The sequence below is a fragment of the Thermobia domestica genome, chromosome 15 (assembly GCF_964235325.1).
Source record: "Thermobia domestica chromosome 15, izTheDome1.hap1.1, whole genome shotgun sequence".
NCBI classification, from domain to species: Eukaryota; Metazoa; Arthropoda; class Insecta; order Zygentoma; family Lepismatidae; genus Thermobia; species Thermobia domestica.
Genome location: NC_137468.1, coordinates 61,464,657 through 61,487,630, shown reverse-complemented (window position 1 = coordinate 61,487,630; position 22,974 = coordinate 61,464,657). Strand labels below are relative to the sequence as shown.

The following is a 22,974-nucleotide window of genomic DNA, read 5'->3' as shown; positions in this document are numbered from 1 at the left end:
TGTTTAAAGTATTGCAAATAGTGTGTATTATGATCTACATATTATAGTCAAAAAATATCGACTTATCGAAAGCAGTAATGTATTTGATTTCAATTTTCTCAATCCCGACAAAGGAACTGCGATGCGATTGTTTGACATATTTCTAGGGACGAAGGTTGAAAAAATCTAAAAATATTTTCCGAATTAGTGTGTTTTATCATTCTCTAAATATAAATTCAAATCAAGTACATTGTAGTTTCAATGTTAAGTGGAATCCAATTTGAATGAACTAGAATCTAAGACGGCAAAATTTAAGTTAAATCGACCTCCTGTGAGAATCTGAAGTGCTTGCCAATACGAGCTGAATAATGTTTTTTTTTTCAGTATTGTCGGGAGAGATTTCAAGTTCACAATTGTCACTTAGTGAAGATACCAAAGTGACAATAATCACTAAATTTATCCATCTATTTATAGTGAAAAATTACTTTCTTTCTTTTATATAAGTTTCCCGAACGTATGCAACGCTGATGTTTCCGACAATTTTACTTAAAAACCGCAGAAAACTATCTAAAAATCATTGTGAGTTAGGAATAACTACAATTATTGAAGATTTCACTCTAAAAACCGCAGAAAACTATCCAAAAATCATTCTTAGTTAGAATAACTACAATTATTGACGATTCCACTCTAAAAGCCGTAGAAAAATATCTAAAAATCATTGTGAGTTAGGAATAACTTCAATTATTGACGATTTTACTATAAAAACCTCAGAAAACTATCTAAAAAGTGTTGAGAGTCAGGAATGACTATAATTATTGACGATTCCACTCTAAAAACCGTAGAAAACTATCTAAAATCATTCTGATTTAAGAATAACTACAACTATTGACGATTCCACTCTAAAAACCGCAGAAAACTATCTAAACGTATTGTGAGTTAGCAATGACTACACCATCGAATAGTCTGTAGCAAGAAAACTGAGCTTTGAATACTGATTGATAGTTTTGCTGGATTCAAACTATGATAGTAAAAAATTACACAATAATAATACATACTTAACTATAACAATTAATGAATTCTGAACATCTCTATTGCATACTGTAAATTATACTTTGAACAATAAAGATTTTATGTACATAAATATATATATATTTTAGATGTACAAGTGTGTAATAGTGACAACTTATTTAAAAAATCAAATATCAAGGTGACAATTTTGTAAAAAAAAAAAAAAAAAAAAAAAAAAAAAAAAAAAAAAAAACCGTTTAGTTATTCTACTAATACATACATAGGACACAACAATTACGAAGAAAAAAGCTTTAATTTTAAAAATATAAATAAATAATAGTTACATTTTCAAAAAAACTATTTAATACACGTGAGTAAAGAACAAAAAGAAAGAAAAAATAAAAAAAGAACGCGCAAAGAGATGAAAATCAAGTTTGTGGGATTTACTTTATTTTCCGCAAAGCAGGTTCTAACAAATTCCTAATATCCTCAAGCACCAGCTTCGTTCTCTTGACTTATTTATTTATTTTAAATTTAAGCATTTCATTTCCTGACTGTGAAATATAGAATACTTCGAAAATAGTTTTTTCGAGTGCAAAAAGTTTAGAGCAAATAAGGTAACTTCTAATCAAATTATTTTTACACTCACAATGAGTTCACAAGTTATTTTTGTGATATCTACAAGTACCATAATAAGCTTTATTGTTCTAAAACAATCTCATCTTTAAACTTCTTTACGTTATTGGTATTCTTCAGATGTTGCAGAAAGTGCTTTTACAACCTTACACACTAGAAATATATGTCGTTTTTCTTTGAATTATTATTATTATTATTATTTGTTGAGTAACATATCATTCAAAAACTTCTTGTGTGTTATGGGAATGTAAATCAGTTGTATGAGTAAAATAATGTAACTTTTTGTGAAAATAATGCCCTTAAATTTGTAGAGAGATGAAAGTAATAGAATTTTATGAAACTAAATGTCTTTTTATAAGATAAGCTTGTGTTCGAATTAAAATAATTTATATAGCTTTCTTTTTATTCCGAAGAAAGATAAAGTAAGGTGCAGTGATACCTAACAGAATTGGTCTTGCACAGTCATGTTGAAAAAATGTCATATCTTTCGTCCATCGTATAGTCAAAACCTTATCCGTAGAAAATGTATTTATAATACGAGAGGAATATTTCTTAAGGTTATACTAAAGATCTCCAAGATCAAAGAAGAATTTGTCCTTGTGTAGTTTAACTTTCTTGTCTCCCTAAATTTACATTGCTTCATCGGCGTGCAAGATCTTATATCTATGGCATGCATAGTTAGGTTCATATACTTAGTTTTTATTCTAAAATGTTATAGTTAAAGGAACAATTTCCAATGTGCAGTTTGAATATTGTCCTACAATTAATACAAAATTCATATCCAAGGTTTTCATTTAATAATATTAATCGAAGATATTTTGAATTATTGGAAAGATCTTCTATAAAACTTATTATGATTGACTCCATGAAAATATTTTGGTTTATACTCGAAAACACGACAATATTGAATAAAATGTACTTCGCATACAAAACAAGTAGCATTTCTCTCTGGAGAAATACATTCATTCATCTTAAGCACTTGGAATTTGCAACAACTAGACTCATTTGTATTTAGCGATACTTTACTTCACAGTGAATTTATATAATAGCTTGTGACTGTTTACCGAAATTATCAACTTTTTTATATCAATCTCTCTGTTTTATTCCTGTAACTGTTCACTCACTTTATCTTAAATTGGTAACGCAGTCTAATAACGAGAAGATAATTTTGTTGTTTGTAAGAGAGAAAGAGAGAGAAAAAAAATCAAATGTTTCTCTTACATTTTCAGCCCATAACCTACTATTCTTTTTCATATATTATACATGTAGTGTACATTTTCGTGAACTGGATTAATTTAATTTAAAAACAATGGTTATTATTCTGTGTGGCAAATAATAATAGTAATAATATTTTAAATATTGTTGTAGGTTGCTACAGGAAATGTCAGGTATTCAGATATTCATTTCTTCTATCCCTCCCGGCCAACAGTTAAAATTCTGAATGGATTAAGCATGTCAATACATCAAGGTCAAACAGTAGCCCTAGTTGGCCCTAGTGGTTGTGGAAAATCAACGTGTATACAGTTACTGGAGAGATTTTATGATCCTGTTGAAGGAAAAGTGGTAAGTATATATACACCTATCAAGAAAAATATGCAGTAAAATGTACTTACGGTAAATGCACAAAGCTTCTGTGTAGTGTAACACACTTAGACTCTTTAATTATGGCCAGGTCTTTAATTATGCCCGTGGTGTTAAATTTTTATCCTAGCCATTTTTGAAAGAAAATAATGTTTTTAGTAATGTGGGTGGTTTTACCATGTTCCAAAACACTATGAAAAATAATAACATTAGTTATTACAGTACATGATATGACTTACCAGGGGTGCTATATAAATTGCCTCATTTTGTTATGCTATGGAACAATTATGGCAAAAAAAGAAGGCAATTATGTCAAAAAAGCTCAAATAATTACGACATCGTTCTCTTTCAGCAAGAAAGTAAAATTGAAGAAGAAAATGTATCAAAACAATGCTTATTAGAACTCTGTTTAAAGTCTGCAGAATTCGTATATCTTTGCAATCATCCATGACACAGATACCTACATCACAGCTACCTGCATCACAGTTGCACAATTTATTTTGTAATGCTAATGTAGTGAAGAGATTTTTTGCCCTCTTTCCATAAATGGACATGAACCATTTATAGTAGAAGACAATAAAATGGCAGGGAAAATGTACAAATGGGTTTTTAGGTGGTTCGAAGATGAACTTTTCTCAATAGATCCAAACTCAGATTTTGACTGAGAATTCGATATTTATGTTATACCTTTACCCAGTCTTTTAATGTACTTAATAAAATAGGTTATTTACATTTTCTAAAATATCCAGGAACTGTAAATATTTTAAATAAATTGAAGCTTAACAGTTTTAAAGTCGATTTGTGAGTTTTCATAGTTATCTTTTTCTTATTTGTTTATGTAGAATATATATAAAAATCAATCACTTTAATTTATAACTTTCTTGTAAATAGAGATAGATTACATTTAAAAACGCCATTTAGGTCTATAATATGACTGCCCAAACATTACAGAAGGTCAATTCACCTAAGGTGGCCGATTTTACAGAGCTGATGACGAGCACAGCGTAGGAGAAGGAACCAGAAGTCAGTTGCCCGTGAATCCAGTACTAACAAGGAGGGTGTCCGAAGTGTAAATCTCATATTTCAAAAATGTTTGTGCAGATCGTTAGGAAGGCTCATAGAATAAAGATCAGCACAACAAATTTCGGCGGAACCCCGTATTTGGGTGGAGGAGTGCCCCATTTGCGATTTTCGGCTTTCGTAGTAAAAATCGGACTTTTGATTTGAAAATTGACTTATTGTTGTCGACAATCGTTATCATTCGTCTTCATTTGCATAAAGATACTTCAATTGTGGGTCAGGGATCCCTATGTGTGTGTGGGGGGGTCCGCCTTACAAATGTGATACATGTTCCCCTTTCATTTTGACAAGCTGAATTCAAATATGTCATTAAAAGTTTTTTGTGGAGCACACGTGCGGCACAGGTCTCTACCTAGTTTCTCGGATGCTGAATCACAAGTTGAAAGAGAACTTAAGGGCTTGAAATAGAAGTTTGGCAGAATCAGTGCTTACTGTATGGATTGAAGCCAAAAAAGACTTCATGCCTGTACATGACATGGATGTTCGGAAATGGGCAATTGAAAAAGCGAAAGAAATTAATCTTGAAAACTTTAAGGGTTCCAAAAGTTCCAGCACCCGTTTTAAACGGAAACAATATTGTGTAGCGAGAAATAACAAAATTCGTGTGGCGAGCAGACGTTGACACTTCACAACAAATAGAAACTTCAGCCATATCTTTCCAGCTAGAAGTCAGGGATACGTTACCGGAATTGGATATAGACAATACTTATAATTCCGATCAGAGCGTTTTTGCAATGAAACTGTACTGTAATCGTATGTTAGGCATACAAGGTGGGAAAAAGTAGAAGCTTCTGCACAATCCAAAAATGCCTTATCTCATAGCAATACGATAATATCCCTTATGTCTGCCAGTGGAAAATTAGTTGGGCCATTATAGATTGTATTCCCAGAACCGACAGGAAAATTTGGAGCACAGACCAAGAAAACTTTATTTCAGCCCCCAAATGTTAAGGTTTCTGTATATCTGTATCAAAATATGGAAAGATGGGTAAGCTGCATTTGGAGGAGTGGATCCGTGACGTTTTGGTTCCTAATATAGGGGACAAAAGTGTCTTGCTCGTAGATTCATGGTCATCTTTTAACGAGAAAGAGACGCAGCAACACATTCCGGACGAAAAAAACATGATGTAAACAGATTCCACCGGGAGCAACTTGGGCTGTACAACCACTGGATATTTGGGGCTTTAGAATATGGAAGAATTTTGTACGGAAAATAAGAGATTTTGTAATTTTACAAAAAAATGATATACAACTTCACAACGTAACAACGTTATAAAATTGCAATCGCTAGTTTATGAACAACTATCATCGCCAAACTACCATGATGTGTTCAAATATAGTTGGTATAAATCCGGATGTGTAGATGCGAGGCCGCCAGAATTTGTTAATCCAGTGAGTATCTCATTTTCCTTAAACGACACTATCATAAATGTGATGAGTGCGAAGATATAACACTCCTGAAATGTAGTTGGTGCTGCAAAAGTCTTTGCGCGGAACACTTTTTCGAGCAGTTTCATTTCTGTAAAACATACAATACATAAAGTAAGCACGAATTCTGCCAAACCTCAGCCCTTCAGTTCTATTTCAAGCCCTTCAGTTATCTTTCAACTTGTGATTCGACATCCCGGAAACTAGGTAGAGACCTGTGCCGCACATGTGCTCCTCAAAAAACTTTTATTGACATATTTGGATTCACCTCGTCAAAATGAAGGGGGAATATGTATCACACTTGTGAGGGGGGCCCCAGTGGCGGATCTATCCCGGTGCCGGGAGAGCAGCTCCCAGTTTTTTTTAGCGCCAAAAACAATTGAAGCTATTATTTATATATTCTGAAAGTTTATAGTAAACTCATGATATAGTATCATAGCCTTTGGTCGGCTTTCCCCAGTTTTTACCTTCTAGATCCGCCACTGGGGACCCCCCACACAGGGATCTTCGACCCACAATTGAAGTATCTTTACGCAAATGAAGACGAATGATAACGATTGTCGACAACAATAAGTCAATTTTCAAATCAAAATGCCGATTTTTACTACGAAAGCCGAAAATCGAAAATGGGGCACTGCGCCACCCAAATATGGGATTCCTCCGAAATTTGTTGTGCCGATCTTTATTCCATGAGACCCCTAACGATCTGCACAAACATTTTTGAAATCTGAGATTCACACTTCGGACACCCTCCTTGTAAGTCACGTACAACACTGTGTGGAAGCTGTTGTGGTGAACAGCTATTATGTCTGTTAAAATGACACCTTATTCGGAAGGGTACATATGTGCACTTTCTGATACACAATTCAGTGCGTCGGTGATTGTGAAAATGTGTGCGGCAAGGGGCAACAATATCAGCAGGCGTACAGTAGCAAGGGTAAGCCAGCGCCGTAAAAGTACCGGCTCTAAATATCAAGATCAAGTCGTGAGAGTGAAAAGGAAACGGGCATATCAAGCCAGGACACCACGCGTTGTGATAGACATCAGGGCATCAGTGGTGAAGGAGAGCCCACCCACCCAAAGCAATCTTGCTACCTCATGCAGGATATCACAGAGCATAGTATGTCGTATCATAAAGGACAATTTTGGACTGGAAAAATGTCATAAGGCGATGAGGCATAAGTTATCACCAAGGCACATTCAAGAGAGATTCACGAACGCCAGAAAGTTGTATGAACAGTACCTCTCAGGTGACAAATGGCAGTGGGTTGTCAGTCTGGATGAAGCCTGGATCTACCCTGATGCCACCAATAAGCCCAGGATAATTTTTTATTCACTATATGATGCGAAGGACCGCGGCGAGTTTGTCCGTGAATGTCACGAGTAGTTTTCGAAAGGCAGGTGGTGGTGGCAGGTGTCTGCGCCCGTGGGAAGTTGCCAATGCATCATGTGGATTCGAAGGCCAAGGTGAATGCAGTCTTCAAACGAACATCATGGATCCCTTATAAACAACGCACATTCCACAGTTGTATTACAGAGACACACGGAAGGTGTGGATCCACATGGACAAAGCATCCAGTCACACTGCTCGCAGTTCTGTCGCGTATTATCGGCGTATGGCCGGGAGACTGGTATGTCTGTTATACCCTTCTTGTCCATGCCTGTGAAGTCACCAGATCCGTCGCCGATGGATTTCTGCGCCTTTGGCCTTCTGAAACAAGGCCTCGCATGAAGGCGTCCCACCACCATAGCGGGCTCTGGAAAGCTTGTCAAGCGGTGTGGTCTACAATTTCCCTCATACACCTTCGACGCTCACTGCTTCAGTGCTAATTGCGTTGCAGGGCGATAGTCCAGGCTCGTGGCCACCACATTGAGCTCAACAGTTGGTGGAAGAAGTGATTGTCGTGAGCAGGTGAGCGCACAAACTTTGGCCATTTAGGTGAATTGACCTTCCGTAGTATAATGTAAGTACAATAGAATCTAAGAAGCATTGCCATAATTTCCCCAAGTTTGGAGCAACTCTGACAATTGAGAGTTCAAAACACAAATTTCAACTTTTTCTTACAGGGGTTTGTGATTTTTCTTAATTCATGCAAATGATATAGAAGAAACATAGAATTATTATGGTATTTATCAAAATTAAAACAAAAGATGTTACCTTCGGATATATGCCGTTAAAGCTAATGTTTACGTTTACCTGCCATAATTGCCTTATGTCTCCCTAAATGTCAATTAAGTTCCTGGTGCAACAACTCTTAGGGGCCAGGGCCTACCACCCAGCTTGTAGCATTCAAGCCTTTGGGGTGACGTGTGGCAGCGCATTGACTCCCCTTGCCGTTATTGCTAGCTTACAGAGTTTGCTACTTCTTTCTTTCAAGTAGCTTCCTAATTATCCCCACGACACTTGGTGGAAGCCGCAGTCCCAACACTTTTTGGTGAGTACAAAAGGCCACTCATTTTTCCTCGGATCAAACTCGACACTACTTGACACTATACACTGTGTGTACATATAAACTCTTGCATATGAGGCTCGAAGATAATAGTTTAAGCTATGCTAAGAAGAAAACTTTATAAGAAATTGAAAGTAGTAGTAAATCTAATTTATGTATGTAAAAATGAAAATCACTATGTTTGTGACTTTGCACATCTTGAACCACCCGACTGATCTCGATCAAATTTTCAACATAAATGAGGTTCGGGCCTGGGGTAGTTTCCGTCATTTCACTTTGACGGTACAACGTACGGGAGGAGCAGGGGGAGATATATATATAAAAATGATCGAAAATGACCGATATTAGTGTCGAATTCATAGTTTTCGGTGTCACTGAGATGAACAGTAACATTTTCGATGTCGTTTAAATCCAAATTCAGCCCCACAACTTGAAGAAGAGGGAGATATAAAAAAATGATCATTATTAATGTAGAATCCACAGTTTTTGGGGTAGCTGAGACGAACAGTGACACTTCCGATGCCGTCTAAATTCAATTTCACCCCTTTATGTATAAAATGAAAAGTATTCTCCCAGTGCGAAAGACAGATATTTTGCTAGTTTTTAAGAAACGAATCTAGGGTGATTGCAAGATATATATTAACAGTAAAACATAAAGATAAATTATGTTCAAAGTTCAATATTTACAATTCAATGATTTATTAAATTAGGAACAATGTACGTTGAAACAAACTATTCTTTCTTATCTTTCTTTCAGCTCTTGGATAACAACGAAATACTTTCTCTTGGACTTCCTATTCTAAGATCTCAGATAGGAATAGTATCACAGGAACCAGTCCTTTTTGATAGAACTATAGCTGAGAACATTGCTTATGGAGATAATAGTAGAGTCGTGAAAATGGATGAAATTATTCAAGCAGCCAAACAAGCTAACATTCATAATTTTATCTCATCTTTACCATTGGTAAGTGTACGTTTTATGTATTTAAAGAATAATGCGTTAACTAAATATTGAAATGAAAGTCAATATTAACAACTGATGATATTAGTTTCTTTTCGTTCACTAAGGTCCATTTTCATTTTTTTTCGAAATAAATATTGACCTCAATTATATGTGAAGTATGCACTAGAGTATTTCCATAAAAGTATTGTTTTGACAATGGTGAAATCCTTACGTTTGGAATTTACGCATTTGCCTGAATTTTATAGAACTTTTATAATATATAGATATATGCGTACAAGATCGTAGATTTTTACTGTATATTCAAAGACCATATCTGGCTAAAGGATGAATGCATCGTTAAAGAATATTGGACAGCTTTCCTCAATATATGAGGTGTGTTCAAAACGTATCGAATCTTTGGTTGTCAAAAATAAATTTATTGATTTGAAAATTCAAAACACTAATCCCTTCAATGTCGTCTCCTTGGTAATGCACCCACTTCTCCTAGCGCTCTTGCAATTGTTGAAAACACTTCTGGAACGCAGGTTTTGGAAATGGTGAGTAACTGTGCCGTCGCATTTCGCATGATATCTTCTCTTGACTCAAATCGGGTCCCTTTTAGTGGGTTTTCCAACTTGGGCAATAACAAAAAGTCACACGGAACCACGTTGGGTGGGTAGGGAGCCTGAGGACACACAAGAATTCCCAAAGCCTAAATCAAATTTCGTGGACACTCTCCTCATGCTCAAAATTGAATGTACCGATTCAATTGAATGGTTTCTACTTGTGTAGAGCCAAGTTTTGGGGAAAATTTGATGCAGTATCGCTGCTCAAGTTTTTATGTCATTTTACAAGAAAACTGAAATCCGGTGTCCGCTCACTACACGTCTTCACTCATTGCTCGACTGGCAGCAACTAACGCTTTCGGCGGGAGGGAAAAAATCACGACTGCGCATGAGTGTCTCCTCTGCATCTACACTGAAGAAAGTCGATGCTTTTTGAACACACCTCGTATATTGACAATATACGCATATATTTAGAATCTTATGTGTGCACAACTACAACTATATTCTGTCATTAGTTGTAAAAGCAATGTTTTATTTCCTAATGGAGTCTTAGCGCTTTTCCACGAAATGAAATACATAAAGAAATGTATTCTTTCTATATAACATATTCATGATAAAACAATCTTAATTATGGCAATACATGAAATGTCTTACCTAGGCATGTTCTTTTACGATTTCTGCACGAATTTTCCATAACCAAATATATAATACAAAACATATATAAATATTATCATACTGACACTATTAATTCCATAATATAAAATGAGAAAGTAGTATTGCGATTTCAGAACTTTGGATCTGTTTTTAATTAAACTGTTGTTATCTTTTGGATAAAAGAGAAAGTAAAACTTCGCAAATAAAGTTATCAGTTCAAATGTATTCTATAGTGTACCAATGGTACCATTCTATTCTATAGCGTAAGAAGCCCAAAGGTTCATCCCTCAGGGAAAAAAATCATGTAATTCTATCTTGTTTGAAGTCAATTCAGACAGGACTTTTATTATGGGTATTTATCTTCCAAAGGCTCACACTCATATTATTCTTTCATCTTTTTTTGTTTAGTTTGTTGAAATATACTTTCTCTTTACGTTTCGTACATATTGTGTCTATTTACCATGTGAGCTGTGTGTTGTGCACACCCTAAGCCGTTTGGATCTTTACACTTATAATATTCGATGAAAGAAAAAATATAATTCGAGTGCTACTTACGTAGTATCAATCAAGTGCTAAACAACAAAATTGCGATACATATACATATACTTAATTTCTTTGGCGTGTTAAAAGTACAAAGTAGTTTCATTGAAGTATTAAATAATAGTTTTAATTTTACTTGATTTCATTCAAATGTTAATGTTAAAAATACAGAATTGTTTTAGAAAACAATACAAACAATTCAATTTTCATGAATCAATGCAAAATTGATCGAACTTTTCCCAGTAGCAGAAATCATTGCGGCAACGTTGGCAAACAATTCTGCAATGAAAAAGGCTAGCACAAAAAAAAAAAAAAAAACTTAGTCAACTGTTACTTCGAACATCTTGTCTACGATAATATTCGAAATTTCTAAAAGTGAATTAACAAACTTCTCAATTTTGATAGTTCCATACAAATTACGTAGTTCTCACAGGTTGGGGCTAAAATATCATTTCCCAACATTGGGTCTACTTGGTATTTTACATGTTAAAATTGCACCGATTCAATGATTTCGCTCAATCGATAATGTTAAAGAGCAAATGCTTGATTTCCGATTCAATTTCGTTCAACAGATGTTAAAGAGCAAATGTTTGATTTCCGATTCAATGATTTCGCTCAACAGATAATGTTAAAGAGCAAATGTTTGATTTCCGATTTAATGATTTCGCTCAACGGATAATGTTAAAGAGCAAATGCTTGATTTCCGATTCAATGATTTCACAAACCGCCCAATAAGTAACCTACACTGACTCAACATCTTTTGCTACTCTCAGTGTTATTCTATTGTGTAGTTAAATATTTACTATTAATAAAAAGTATATAGTTTATATTATGTATTTATTTGTATAAATCACTGAATATTTCAGGGTTACAATACGGGTCTAGGAGAGAAGGGAACTCAACTTTCTGGTGGTCAAAAGCAAAGAATAGCTATTGCAAGAGCATTGGTTAGGAATCCTCGTGTTCTATTATTAGATGAAGCAACATCAGCGCTTGATGCAGAAAGCGAAAAGGTAAGAATGGAAACCAATAGAATTAAAGCATATTAAACAGAAAATGTAAAGATTAAAATATTATTTAATAATACATTTTCCTTCTATAAATAATGAATTTTATTTGATACGAAAGGCTCAAAAAGTATTTAAGAAAAGAATTTGAAAAATCTAGTAACGTATGTTAATTCTATCAGTAGTTTTATTCCGTCTGACATTTTTTTTTTTTTACTGTGTTTACTGTTTGATACTGTAGTTTTCATGGTTCACAACACATATGAAACGACAAAGGCTTGAAGCTTTATTTGCCAGATACTTCTGTGTAAATACCATTGCTTGAAAATAATACTATTTGTCAGACACTGCTTTCTGTCTGTTCTCTAATCTCCTTGAGAGAATATGACCCAGGGCAATGAAAATTACCCTTTACCATCTGCATTCACCATAGGATCCTACACCAGCACAGGGACAGTAGGAAGCTATATATATATATATATATATATATATATATATATAGCACTATGTCAAGTTACTACACTTTCAAATCTAAATGTAAAATGAAAACATACAATACCACTTGTCATGCAGTGTTGCAAACTAAGGATGCTATAATGTCACAAACATCCAGATTTTGGTGGCCTTGATAGCTGTAATAACTAAAATGAGACAGACGGGGCAATGTACATCCAAAGTACTTCAGTGTGTAATACTATGATAATGATATGACGGATTTCGAATGGATATAAACAAAGTTAGAAAGAATTGAAAATTTGACTTTTTTCAAAAGCTTTTATTTCGAAAAACTGCTTAAATAAGTACCTTTTCCAGTTACATACATGGTTTTCAGTAGATCACAGCACCGTTTACAACAATTCGATATCTCAAACTATCCTGGAGATATTGTGAAAACTATTAAACTTTGCAACCTGCTTAAATTTAAGTAATTTCGAAAACTTATTGTAATTACACCTACAAAAAGTGTTGTTATAATGTTATAGAAGCAAAGTAAATCAAAAAATGTTTTAAAAAGTTTCCATAAATATACCATTGTAAACAAAATATCAAATTTTATAATTTTTTTCATAACTTCCTAATGATTTAGAATATCAAATTGCTGTAAACGTTTATGATCTTTATGTCTATTGGAAAAGAGGTACGTAATTCGATATGATATTTATCTAAACACTTTCTTGAAGTAAAATTCTTTTGAAAAAAAAAGTCAAATTTTCAATTTCTTGTAACTTTGTTTTTACTTGTTCGTAATCAGTCATATAATGACAGTAATATTCGACATGAAGGTACTTTTGATGTACATTACCCCCTCCGTTTCACTTGTTTATTACTGTTGTAGAACTCTCCGAAGTTTAGCTGTTTTTCGATGTTGTGATACTATAGCGTCCTTAGTTTACAGCAGTGTACGTTCAGTTGGTACTGTATGTTTTCCTTTTACATGTAGATGTGGAATATGTAATAGCCTAATGTAATGTAATTTGAAAAAGAATAACTTTAAGTTGGATTGGCAACACCTTGTGGTATCTCAGAATATGTCAAATAATGCCCCGCTCTTGATATTTTTCATGGTGCAAAATTTCAGCGTTCTTTGTCTATTAGTGTAAAATTTACAAGGGAGTATCAATCCCATAAATGGTCCATCCCATATATATATATATCGGGGCGGCGGTGGCTTAGTAGTAGAGCGTTCACCTCTGGTGTATGTGGTTCTTGGTTCGATTCCAGCTCGCACCAAGTGAGCTTTGTGGTGAACAAACACCGTGTACGTGGGTTTTCTCCCGTTTCCTCTCACTTTCTTCATTCCACGATTTAATTCATTTCTCATTATCACCGTCTCCTTTAGCCTTTTCGGCATAACCGAGGGCCGTAAAATTTAATTTCACACACACACACACACACACACACACACACATATATATATATATATATATATATATATATATATATATATATATATATATATATATATATATATATACGTATATGAGACCTATTTGATATGAAATTTCATTACGATGTTTCAGTTGTTTGACCTCTCAATTAAACTATCCTTCCTAGTTCATCAGAAAGGAAGTTTTCTATTGGTGATATCTGGAAGAAATGAAAAGGGTTTGAAAAGTCGTCTTCATTTGGTATAAAGTACTTTGAGCTATTTTCTTTAAAACTATGTGCTAAAAGCTCTTTGAGATATGTTGTCTTATTGGGTTATCATTACAATATGTTGTTAAAAGTAAATATATTTGTTTTATAGGTCGTACAAGAAGCACTGGATAAAGCAAAAGAAGGTCGAACATGTATAGTCATTGCACATAGACTGTCTACCATTCAGGACGCAGATGTAATTTGTGTAATTAATAATGGTCTAGTTCATGAAGCCGGTACACATCAAGAGCTAATGAAAAGAAAAGGACTGTATTACAAACTTCAAAAAGCAAGCGAAGGAAAAGATAAAAAATGAGAATTTCTTTAGTGACACTCTACATAGCAACATAATATTGTTGAGAGCATTTAGTGGATTGTGCCAAAGCCTTAGAATAGGTGAAGTCGTCAATTCTGGCAAGTTTGTTCAAGAAGAAGTGTTGGACGTGATACGTGAAGACAAGAAAAAAGTTAACATCAAAACCTTCCTTAATATATATATACCGATTTAAATGTACCTGTTTATTTAATATGAGAGTGTACATTTTTTATTTAGATTTCCTTCAGTATTTAGATACGATGTCAAAGTAATCTAATGTAACTTACAGAGTTATTTTACTTTCCATTAATCAGTATTATTTGATCATTATTTGTCAGTTCAGTATCGGATAGCCTTTGTCCTGTTTTCCATTTACGAATGAAGGCTTGAGAATACTTTTATATCTTAACCGCAAGGAGATATAAAAGTACAAAGAAACGAGAGATTTAAGAGTTTATAGATTAATCCCATATTGGTACTGAACAACGAAAACTTCTCTAGAAACACTGTCAATTCTTAATACATCAATGTATAATATTTTATCTTTTAGAGGATAAACTCATTCTCTTTTAAGTTGTCTATAGACATCTCACTACTAGTATATACAGACATTTTCTTCATCTATATTTAAAACACTAAACAGAATGTTTTTTTTTTTTTTTTTTTTTTTTTTAAAAAAAAGAAGAGCCAGCGGGCTTTTTCATAACTAAGCAATTAATATTACCATCTTTGATGCGAGTCTCTGCTTCGATTCCTGGAGGTAGCTCATGTGATTCGAAATCCAGCTATATATTCACGTCTCATATACCCTTGGAGCTGAAAAAAGATTTTCAACTTTCAACCAACCAAACAACCTTAAAAAAATCTAAACTCACTAACTTGAAAGCAGCCACGCAAACAAAATAAAATCCAGAATTAGTAACTTCAAAACAACGAAGCAATCTTAAAGACAATCTAAGTTCAACCGGTAAATGTGAATAAAGGTTGCATTTATTTTGTAGCACAATTAAAAATATTTATATAATTTTATATCTATTTACATATAGTAAAATTCCAGAATGGAAAAATACCAACATATCTCCCTTAATAAATAATTCTGAATCAAAGCAGAACTACGATTGAGGATAAGGTTTAAAGTATCTTGTCATATAATAATATTCCAAAACTGTATTTTTGCTGCTAAAATTATGTGAATTACTTTGGAATGAAGAGATCTATTTGGTACAATTTTCTAAACTATGCTGTAAGAAACATGGTTCTCATTAATACAGCGAAGATTAAACTAGTATTTCAATTGTTTTAGAATTCACTAGAAAGAAAGAAAAAAAAAAACTATAAATGGGAAAAAATTTTGCATGCGATTGAAATTGGCATAGTATTAATAATATTATTATGTTTGCATTTTTTGAAAAGTCCAAATAATCAGAATTCATTTTTAAGAAATGAATTCTTATTTAAGTGAATTATAGTGTTTCAAACACTGACAAACATATAAAATTTCTCCAATTTTATAAATGCTCGTAATATAAAACTGGTACATGGCTTTCTAGTTTAGCATTAGTAGTTACTATCTAATAACGTTACTATCTAATATACTATAACTATATTAGTTACTATCTAATATAGTTACTATCTAATGCCATAATTTAAATCTTCCCCTAGGTTTATGTGATAAATATTATCTAGATTAATCAACATCGTTGGATTGGGTTTTCTTAAGTTTAGAATAGCTTATCTACTATAATAGGCATAAATAAAGAAAAGTATCAACCTAATTATTTAAATTGTACATCTATGAATAACTGACATAATGGTTATTGCCATGTTTAATTTCCCCCTTCAGCATTTTCAATGTTACAGACCTATATCAGTATTTTATTGTCTGTTAAGTATAGGATCTGTTTATTTTCACAATCTCTATAGCAGATATCTTCGATAAGAGAAAAGTTCAATAAAAGCTGTAAGAATATCATTCATTAGAAATCTCAGTGCTTTTCCAGTAACAATGAGAAAATGATAATTTAGAGCATTATACCTTTCCCGAGATAAGATATTATAATGTTATTGATTTCCTACGTTCCTAGTACTTTGAGCATTCTTTGCTACTTAAAAGAATAAATAAATATTTTATCTAAAATGTATTCACATACTGTGGAACTCCTTTAACGTTCATAAAGTTATTCTAAAAATATACAGCTTATATACAATATGTAAAAACAGCATGACACACGTTGTAGACGATATAATTTCGGAAGCAACATGTACATAATAAACTTGCGTGATTTTATATGAATAAATTGAAACAGAAGCATGTTCACTTTGTTGAATTAAAATTATATATTAACATATTTTGAATGTTTTATAAAGCTATGAGTAAATTTAAAACCTACATTAGAAGTACTTTTCAGTGAAAAGTAAATTCAAATAATCTCAGAAAAGTAAGTAAAATTTAATACATTTTATGCAACACTATCTCAAATAACTAAAAAATTGATTCATTGTTCAGAATGAGACAAGTTTATACCCAGTATAATTCTTATGGATCGGAAAGACAAAATATTTCTTATTTGTTAAATCATACACAGAAACTTCGTTAAGATGATTCGTGATTGTCTAAATGTTCTCGCGTTATAATGTGTTATCACGCTGAAAAGCATTTAATTCATGTTCTATCATTTATAGAAGGGTTCATCCATTTTGAATTTTCGCCAAATAGTAGATTGCATTATCAGAACGATGAAAAATGTCAAATATTAGATAAAATGGGAAAAACAGATTCATAACGGGATTTATATATTCGTTGAATTAGAAAAATCCGTACTACCATGCATTATTTTCTCATTTTTCCCATTTTCGACAGTTTTCACCTACTTGATAGTGCCATCAATTGTAATGGCGAGAATTTGAGGACAAAGTATATTAGTCTATAAATGACAGAACATCTAAAGTATGTGATAATTTCATAATTATATTTTATATCTCAACATTTGCGTAACTGTATAATTTAAGCTTTTATTATGTCTTATGAAGCAGCCATTCATAAATGTTTGTTAATATGTTGTACGCTTTAGGATAAAATTCACAAAGTACAAACAATGTATTATATTTTTATTGTAAACTAAATGTAAATGAAGAATAAAGATATAATTATTTTTACATACTTCAATTACTTTAATTTGTATAACCTTTCAGCTTTAACACATTAGAGTAATTGTAACAAAATTGTATTTTAAAATATATAATTTATTTGATATTACGAAGACAATAAAGGATAGTGAAGAAAGATATTCCTAGATGGTTATAAAAAATAATACAGGTCTGCACTATGTAGGTAATAATGTAAGGCATATACAAACAGAAGTGAAAGTTTGCAATACTTTTTCATTTGTATCCATATTCATATTTTGCATTATTTAAGACCTATATGCATATTCATATTTTGTATTTCTTCATCGAAATTTATAACTGGCAACTCTTAAACAGTGCATAACTTTAAAGGAACACATTACAATATTAAAGCCAGTTTAAAGGATCACATACCAAACACTGTATTAGAATTAAAATTCCAGATAGTGGAAAATTTAAACATTCTTCGCGAGTTAATAAATGAAAGTAGTTAATGACATAAGCTTAGCACACAACGGCCAAAAGTTATCGCCCTATTAGAACTTACCTAATAACCGCCTGGATTCTGTTTAGAAGTCACTACACAATGTGCTGCAGAATCCACTCTGTCACCAGTACATCTCGCAATACTAGCACAATTCCTACTTCTGCGTTTCATCCACTGCTCCAACTAGTCCTAGATTTTCAATTGGGTTCAAATCTCAGGACTTTTCAGGACAGACCAAATATAGCATGGAGGCTGAATGTTCCTCAAACCATATAAAAATGCTTGGAACCCTGTGAATACCTTAGCTGTCATAATGAAAAATAAAAGAATCTGTAGCATATTCATCATGGACATGTCCAACTAAACAAGCTTGCTCATGTTCACATTTACCTGTAAGATTGGGTACAAGTCACGGTATAAAATACCTCACATCATTACAGAATCTTCTCCAGCTTGAAAGAAAACCCTCCATTCATTACAGGCTATGTTGGAATTTGGATACACTCAACATCTTGATCGTTGAAATTGAGACAAAACCATGACTCATCAGATCACATTACATGTTTCCAGTCCTGCTACATTCCAATGTATCTGTTCCTAAGTCTATCAAAGACGTGCAGCTATATGTACCACAGTAAGTGGCATTGGCACAGATTACAAGGGGGCAAAGGGGCGTGTTCCCTCAAGGACTTTGTTTCCATGAAGAGGAACATTGGCCCCAAAGAACTTGTTTGCAGAGTCTCATACCTGGTGCTTAACGTCATTCATGTTATTTCTGAACGCAGAGTGTTTCATGTGCTCGCAAATCTGGGGACTACTAAAATGACCTATTTAATTTTTGCTTTGTGAACAATAAGGAAAATATTTGAAGTAGATATTGGAAACAAGGATCATCTTTATCCACACTACCTTAATATGTAAGGAAAGTAACAGAATGCCCTCAGGGAAATTACTTGGAGATTGATGGTGTTCTTTGTTAGATATGCAAATGTCGTTTATATAAATTGAGTTTTAAAAATTACAAGACAGTTGAGTCGTTTTCCGTTTTTACTCAAATTATTCTCAAATGTTTTAGTTTTAATTCCAATAATTATTATTTTAATATTTTCCTCTCTTTCCTGTGGCTAATATTGTGAAACACATTTGAAATGAAAAACAAATTGCTTAATATTCAAATTAACAACAACAACAACAACAACAACAAAAAAAAAAAAAAAAAAAAAAAAGGCTACTTACCAATGAATCCTTCCTTAGGAAGCCTAAATATTTTCCATACGTTTCGGAACGATAAGCTGGTTCCGTCTCCAGTAAAAAAGGTAACAAAGATAAAAACGGATAGGAGATAAAAGGTGTAAAACAAGGGATACATACCATTAAATAAATGTAACGTAAAGGATGGATCCTGAAATGTCACCAGCTGAACAAGGCGCAAAAGAATGAACTGAATCAAAGGAAGCGCAATGTCTGTTACGTCACTTTGCCAGATTCAAAATATGCATCAAAGGCAGGTAACCAAATTCTATCAATATTGCCAGTATCAAGATTTAAGGCAAATTTATATTCATGAATAAAGGATGATTCTTTAATCTCCCGTTGTTTCTTTGTTTTTGCTGAACTTATTACATTAACCTGTTTTATATTATGTGAATGTTGTTTTAATTGAAGCGCCAATCCCAACATGGCCTCTTCTTGTGACTTTTTTGATTGTCTAATATATTCTTTAATTCCAGTATTACTATTGAGTTTCGTTTGGCCTATATGAGGAGTCACATTCACGTAAAATGGTGGCTTATTTGGTGGATCAACAAAATAGCTTTTCAATCCGGTGAGACGTTTTTGTAGACTTTTCGGAGAAATACTACAAGCATATATGTTATGCTTTGCAAGAATACGTTGAATTTTTGTCGATAATTGTGGAAAGTAAGTTTTTGTTTCTTTGGAAATAACTGTTTTAGAGGCTTACACCGATCTACGTGTCTGATTAAACCACTTTCGTAAAATACGCAACTTGTAACCGTTGTTTTCTTTCTTTCTTTTTTCTTTCTTTTTTTTTTTTTTTCAATTTTGTATTAAAACTGTATTTCGTCATTAAGATTATTTGGACGATCACAAATTAATAATTCCCTGCGAAAGAATTTTTTCCAAATATTGACCTTGTAGAGTGGTGGATGAGCTGACTGTTGATGTATGTAAGTAGTGCCTGCATTAGGTTTTCGATATACTTTTGTTATAAATTTATTGTGTGATCGGGTAATCAGTAAGTCTAAAATTGGAAAACAGTTATCAGATTCACGTTTGAGGGGAACTTCAGCCTAGAATGCTGATTGTTGAATTGATCAAATATTTGTAAAAGTGTATTTTCGTCACGTACAAGTAGTAAAATGTCATCGGCATAATGGTAAGTCATTCATCCATTCTTTACGTTACATTTATTTAGTGGTATGTATCCCTTGTTTTACACCTTTTATCTCCTATCCGTTTTTATCGTTGTTACCTTGCCACTGAAGACGGAACCAGCTTGTCGTTCCCAAACGTACGGAAAATATTTAGGCTTCCGAAGGAAGGATTCATTGGTAAGTAGCCATTTTTTGTTAATTTGAATCATTTAATTTTAATGTTCAATATTCAGTTTGTTTTGTTCAATACAAAGTTTATAATGCTGTATATTTTATTTAATATTCAGGGCAAAAATGTTATTTCACTTGGCACTAGCAACATAAAAGAAGATGAAGAAAAAATGATATAATGTATGTCATGAATAATCTTACTCTTTAAATATTTATTTTTCAACCGTTAGATGTAAAATGTTTTTTGATTAGTTGGTAGAACAGTGATCTGGTTGCCAAGGTAACGTTTTCGTGATTAGGTTTTTGTTTATAAGTAATCAAGATATATATATATATATATATATATATATATATATATATATATATATATATATATATATATATATATAATAATAAAGACATCCATTAATATAGATGTGAATTGTACACATTTGAAATATTTTTCTGAAGTATAGGATTCTACATATTTGAATCAAGTGTGTAATCCTTTAATTGGTTAATGGAGTACAAGATTTAAGATTTTAACAATTTGAACTGTGGTGATATATATATATATATATAACATACATACAGGCATGTATCCAAGGGGGAAGTCCGGACCCCCCCCCTTTCGAAAGCAGAAATAAAAAAAATAAGGATGGACGAAACAAAAAAAGAAACGAGAAAAAAAGAATCAGCGTTAAAAATAAAAAAAAAGCTACAGCAAGCGTTCTGAAATAGTGGAGACATCTTTTATCATAATTTTTCGTCATCGCTCCTCTGCAGTATAAAACATGTTATTTCAGAAACAGTTTCCTACTGCTCCTTTAACTTGTTATTTGGAACAGACAGTAGTTGACGGAATAATAAAAACAAAAATTTATATGGAAAGAAAGTTTTATTAACATTTGATTCAACAGAGAAAGAAACGCAGATATTGTAACATCTTTTACAAGGCATTATTGAGTATGTACTTTTTATAATAGTTGGGGTCATAATGAAAGAAAAATTGTTATATTTGAGTGAACAGAGGAAGGAACATAGATATTGTAAAATATTTTTCAATACTTTTTTATATTCTTTTACTCGAGATGAACAAACCAAAATATATTGCCAGTAAAATAGTTTAGATTTATCGAGCCCTGGTGTGATAACCACAGTATTTCATGTCACGCCCCATCCCCCCCCCCTTCCATTACGAAGTCCTGGCTAAACGAACCAATAGGCTATATGTTGCCAGTAAAATAGTTTAGAATGATCGAGTCCCTGGTGTGATAACCAGAGTATCTCATGTCACGGACCCTCCTCTATTACGAAATCCTAGCTACGCGCTTGCATACATACTGTTATAATTTATGATGTTTCCGCCCGGGAATACCTTTTGGTAGACTGAAGAAGAGTAAATCTATCAAAAAACGGATTACATATTATTACGGAGTCAACGTAAAATATACTATACACCAAAGATGAGGTACTCGAAATCTGTTCTGGATATTCATGGTGACGAACAATCACCTGAAAGTAATTCAACTTTCAATGTGAACTTTCTGAATTTTATTCATCAGAAGAAAGAATTATTGGATTACAAATTAGAACAATAAGAACGATCACAAACCCAATCAGTGGGACACATAAATGCAAAATTAGAGCAATTGGAGCAATCCCATTATGCTAAGCTCTTATAATACGGTTATCACAAAGTTTAAAATGCAAGCAACTCTATCCATCACGACTCTGGAACTCACTAAAGAAATAATAAACACTTCTGACCAGAGTATATACACTTGTTTATTAAAAACTAAATTCCAGTGTAACAGTTTCGACAACGTTACGTTGTCGAAACTGTTACACTGGAATTGAGTTGAGTTGATTTTGAGTTTAACGTCCCGTTCAGCAGCGAGGCTATATGAGACGTGGACCTACTGATTAACGTGGAATCCGAACCACATGAGCTCCCGCCGGGAATTGAACCCGGGTCTCCCACACCAAAGGCGCGTACGCTAACCGCTTAGCCACGGAGGAGCTCTACACTGGAATTTAGTTTTTAATAAACAAGTGTATATACTCTGGTCAGAAGTGTTTATTATTTTTTTTTTTTAAATGCAAGTTTGATGGTATTGAAACACGAATAGATACCAATTCTGTACAAATTTCAGAACTACAAAGGGAAGTTTCGAACATCGAAAATAAATTAATATCTTCCAATAAGGCAGATTACAACTAGAGAAGTTATTCAGGAGTCACAACGTATTGTAATCCTTTCCGAATCTCAACAGGCAGTTCTAAGATGTGGACTTGAAGGCAGAATTTCACCCAAAGTTACAGTAAGAGAAGATACCAGCTTAGATACTGGTAATGAAAAGGATGAGGAAATGGCAATGCACAGCTGTACGCACGTAAAGTCTAGAAAAATAAGATCTGTAAGATCTAATAATAGTAAATATGCAAATGTACCGGTAAAATTTACAGATCCTTAACTAAATATTAG

General features: G+C 33.1%; 1 protein-coding gene across 1 annotated transcript in view; it reads left to right on the top strand.

The window, feature by feature from the left end:
* The window catches only part of Mdr50 (Multi drug resistance 50), a 63,913-nt gene extending 48,999 nt beyond the window's left edge, over positions 1 to 14,914 (top strand). The window contains exons 21-24 of the mRNA XM_081740693.1: positions 2,992 to 3,186; positions 8,920 to 9,126; positions 11,732 to 11,878; positions 14,121 to 14,914. Coding sequence (XP_081596819.1) covers positions 2,992 to 3,186; positions 8,920 to 9,126; positions 11,732 to 11,878; positions 14,121 to 14,327 — 756 coding nt within the window. The 3' untranslated portion in view covers positions 14,328 to 14,914. The remainder of the gene's footprint in view (positions 1 to 2,991; positions 3,187 to 8,919; positions 9,127 to 11,731; positions 11,879 to 14,120) is intronic.
* Positions 14,915 to 22,974: the final 8,060 nt, after the last annotated feature.